At 55.5% G+C, this 4,133-nt stretch overlaps 1 protein-coding gene across 1 annotated transcript in view; it reads right to left on the reverse strand.

Annotated features, from left to right (window-relative positions):
* Positions 1 to 2,962: 2,962 nt before the first annotated feature.
* The window catches only part of FOXI1 (forkhead box I1), a 5,384-nt gene continuing 4,213 nt past the window's right edge, over positions 2,963 to 4,133 (reverse strand). Inside the window, exon 4 of the mRNA XM_006148360.2 lies at positions 2,963 to 4,118. Coding sequence (XP_006148422.1) covers positions 3,968 to 4,118 — 151 coding nt within the window. The 3' untranslated portion in view covers positions 2,963 to 3,967. The remainder of the gene's footprint in view (positions 4,119 to 4,133) is intronic.

The raw sequence follows: 4,133 nt of genomic DNA on the forward strand, positions 1-4,133 counted from the left end.
GAAGAAGACAAACCCAGCACCAGGGCTTTGGGAGCCCTATGCATCAGTGTGGACCTAAGGAGGTGGGACTACTGCAAGGATCTGAGAAGGAGGGAGGCATGGCCAGCTTTGCCCCTGAAAAAACTCTTGTTCTCCAAGAGGCAGGGAGAGACTGGAGGTAGCAGACCAGACTGGAGGCTGTTGCTGATCAGAAATGCAAAGATGATGGTGGCCCAAACCGGTCAGCCTCCTTCTGAAAGCGAGTACTCTTATCTCATTGTTCCAGAGCCTGGGGAAAGGGACCTGCCTGCACCCTTAGGAGAAGGGCAGGAGGAGGCCAGTTTGCTCCCTGTGGGAAGATTGCCTCCTAATTCCCAGCTCAGGGGTTCTCGCCTCACATCTCAGTTGTGAGCATGGGTCCTCCAAGACCACCCCTGTTGGAGGTCTGCTTCTGATACTAACTAGTTGCATGACACTGGAAAAGTTACTTAACTTCTCTGAATACCCCTTTATGTCCATACCAAATTAAAATAATGATAGCCCTGCCTTTGAGGGGGTTTGATGAAGAACTCATCTATAGGAAGCACTTAGCTCATTGTAAGCACTCAAGATGCGTTACAGGCTGCTGTTGCATCGTCTGCCTGACCTAGAGGAAGGGAGGAAGGAAAGAAAAGAGGAAAGAGAAAGAACAGTTCTCCAAATAGCTGTACCTCCTAGGTCACACAGGCGTGTGACTTTAGTCTCGTTTGGAGCCCAAGCAGAGAAGATTGGAGTTGGGTTGCTTGAGGACGAGTGTGCAAGCTAGTGGTTTGTGGTAGTGCATCATACCCTCTGTCAGCTCATCTCACCTCCTCCATGCAGCCTTCCTGATCTCTCTAACACATAGGAAGTCCTTTTCTGAGACCCATTGTTGGTGCCGAGGGCCACAGCTGCACTGCAGAGCCAAGTGCAGGAGGCAGGTGAAGGCACCCAGAGCAAACGCTGCTGGAGACCGGTCCTTCTCTGCTCCCTCCCTTCCTTCAGCTCTCCTTTTCTCCCTTACCTGATTCTCTTCAGCTCTCACTTCTCCCCAGAAGAAGAGAACCCAGACAGGGGCAAGTAGCAGCCTGCAGAAGCTGACCAGAAAGACCCGGGTCCCATCCTGGAACTGTGCCCACTGGCGCACCTAGCATTGCGTCCCCACGAACACCTGGCGCTGCTACCAGGAACTCCCTGCACGAGTTGGCAAGAGTTGGCAGGCTCTTGGTTTGTCAGGGCCCTAAAGACCTGCCCTTTACTGCCTGTGCCCATTAACTTCTGGGCCAATGGAGAAGGGAGACTTAAGGTTGTGGACTTTGGTTCCGAGTCACAGGCTTTCTTCCAGGATGGCTTGGGTCCTCTTTGGACCTGTTCACATCCTTCCCTGGCTGAGGCTGCATCCACTGCCAATCTGCCCAGGAGGGGGTGTGTGAGGGGGGTGGGAGGGAGAGCAGCAGGGAGATGGTCAATGGAGAGGGTGGGCTCCAGGGTCTGCTCAGCACATCTGGCAGCAGAGTGATCTGGTGTGACAAGGTTAGAGTCCCGGACCTGGTGGCTTGTTTTCTTGCTTTCTCTTTCTCAGCCTCTCTCTGGTAAAATTAAAATAAATAAATAAATAAAAGTTAATAAATAAAACAATTCTTTAAAAAAATCCCTTGTCTGGCTTCAGGAACCTACTCTTACCTTTGCATCTGACTCTGTCTCCCTGGTGCCAAATGGGGCGTTTCTTCCCCTTCAAGCCTCAGGCTCTGCTTCTGTGCAGCAAGGGCCAGCCTGTTTGGGGTTCCTGTGGATTTCGATGGGCTGACACTGTGTCCCTTCCCTGGGCCTCTCTCTGCCACTGCCTTCTCCTGCATGTGCCAGGAGAAGGCTCACTGGGACAGGGACCCCCAGGACAAGCTCTGAGGGGTTGTACGGTGGTGCCCACGTCTCACCTTTCTGTTTTTCATGATTCTGCTCTGCTTTGCTCAGTCCCAGCCTCTCCATTGCGAGGTGCTATGGTGAAGAGTTTCAGCCACGGCCTCAGTGGGGCTGTGTGAGCCCTGGCGTATGCCCTTGGTCAGGCTACGATCTATCAAGGCCTCCCTCAGTTTTCTCACCTGTGTAAGGGACATACTGGCACTGGCCGCACTGGATATTTTGAGAACTAAATGGTGTCAGTAAAGCGGGTGAAGTCCTGACAGTCCTGGCATGCGGTAAACCACGGTGAATGCTGTCGTTGTCATTATTGCTACCTACCACCTTGCCTCCGCCACACCAGGAAAACAACACCCCAGTCCGAGTGGGCAGCTGTGCAGGCGGCCAGCCACCCCTGGCTTGAGCCCTCTCTGTCCACCTGAGGAGACTCCCAACCAGAAAGCCTCCAGCTTTGATGCACAGTCTTCCTGCATGCATTGTGCCAGGAACAGCAGCAGATCCCAGTGTCCACACTTGTGGGCTGCTGTGAGGACAAAAGAGGCCCCACCTGCACAGCACCTGGCCCGGGCCTGCCCACAGCCCTCTTACAATGGAGCCAACAGTGCTGCTCTCAGGTACTAGGGTCAGCCACAGCCGGGGCCATGCGGGGACACGATGAGCTGCAGGGGATGAGCAAACCCCGGCCTGGGACAAACGATGAGAACTTCAGACAAGCCACCTTGACTCTATTTTCTCATCTGTGCAGGAGTAAAGACCATGGCCCAGCTAGGAGGGCTTCCTGATCTGTGTATTGTGTGTTCTGAAGGGGCGGGAGGGAGGTGCCCTCCATGAACCTACCCTACCCCCGGGCTCCCCTCTTTTCCCAACACCGCCCCCCACCCCTGTCTCCACATCAAAGCAGAGGAGGGGAAGACACTGGTCCTTTCTCTGCCTCTTCTCCCAAATGCCTGCAGCTCCCCACTGTGCTTGGCCCTGTATGGAACCAGCCAGGCCACTGAGAGACACGAACACCCATAAGGAAAGCCACACGCTTCTGCACAAAGTTGTTTTGTTTTGTTTTAATGAAAAAGAAAATAAGAAAACAAATAGCACCTCCCAGGCTGTGCTGTGATGAAGCATCAGAGGCCTATGATGTTCACAAAAAATAAGAATGAGGAAGCCCAGGTGCTGGGGCGGAGACCCCCTGTGAGGGTGGGCCCAGGGCCCCCTGGAGGCCATTGTTCTCAGACACCCACTGTCCCAGGCCATAAGAAAGAAGGCACTCATGCAGCTTTGTCTCACCTGGACCCTCACTGGCCCCCGACGTGCGCACTTGGGAAACTGGACTTTACGGCTGGGCCGTGCTGGGGTGGGGGTTTTGGGGTACATGCTGCTCCTCTCCCTGACCCCTGGCTCTATTCAGGGTCTCCTAGGAGTGAGGGAGGTAGGCATGGGACTGGGCTTCCCTCCTTGGGTGGCAGCAAAACGGGCATCTGCAGGTAAGCTGAGGCAGAATGAGGACTCGGGCCAGGACCAGGCGCCGAATTCTGATGGACAGCCAGGGTAGCAGGAGATTCTGGTATGTTTGGCCTCTTCAGCTTTCCAACCTGACCTTCTGTCGCTGCTCAACCCACTCTTGCAGCCCAGCTTCCCTGGACCCATCTTTGGGGTCACCAGACCTGGATTTGGCCCCCAGCTCTACTAGCTCGTATGACCTGACAAGGTCGCCTGGCTTTCTCAAGCCTGTTTCCTCATTACTAAGTGGAGAGCCACCTGCGAACATCACGGGACGATGGCATGGAGAGTGACTACGCCTTCACAGAGCTGGGACGGCACCTGGCACCGAAGTGCTCAGCTGAGGGCCACTGTGACCCAGGCACCGGTATTTCCACCCCAAAGTTGGTGAGTCTGCAAATGTATGTGAGGTCAACGGAAGGTCGGAACCGTGTTCCAGAGAGACCGCACACTCTGAGCCTCCTGTGTCACGTCTGGGCGGCTGCGGCCTGGGATCGGCGTGGAGGACCTTGACTGCTTTCGTCTGGGGCATGTCCTTCGGGATCGAGCTGCTCTGTCCCTAGACCTCGGTGCCCTCCCTGGGGTAGAGGACGCTGTTGGAGCTGATGCTGTTGTAGAAGTGAGGGCTGAACTGGTTGAGAACAGAGCCTCCGTAGCCCAGAGCGCCCGCGGGCACGGGGTTGGCCCACTCGCCCCCGCCGCTATGGCTGGTGTGGGTGGGGGGG

Source organism: Tupaia chinensis, unplaced genomic scaffold (assembly GCF_000334495.1).
Source record: "Tupaia chinensis unplaced genomic scaffold, TupChi_1.0 Scaffold000234_1, whole genome shotgun sequence".
NCBI classification, from domain to species: Eukaryota; Metazoa; Chordata; class Mammalia; order Scandentia; family Tupaiidae; genus Tupaia; species Tupaia belangeri.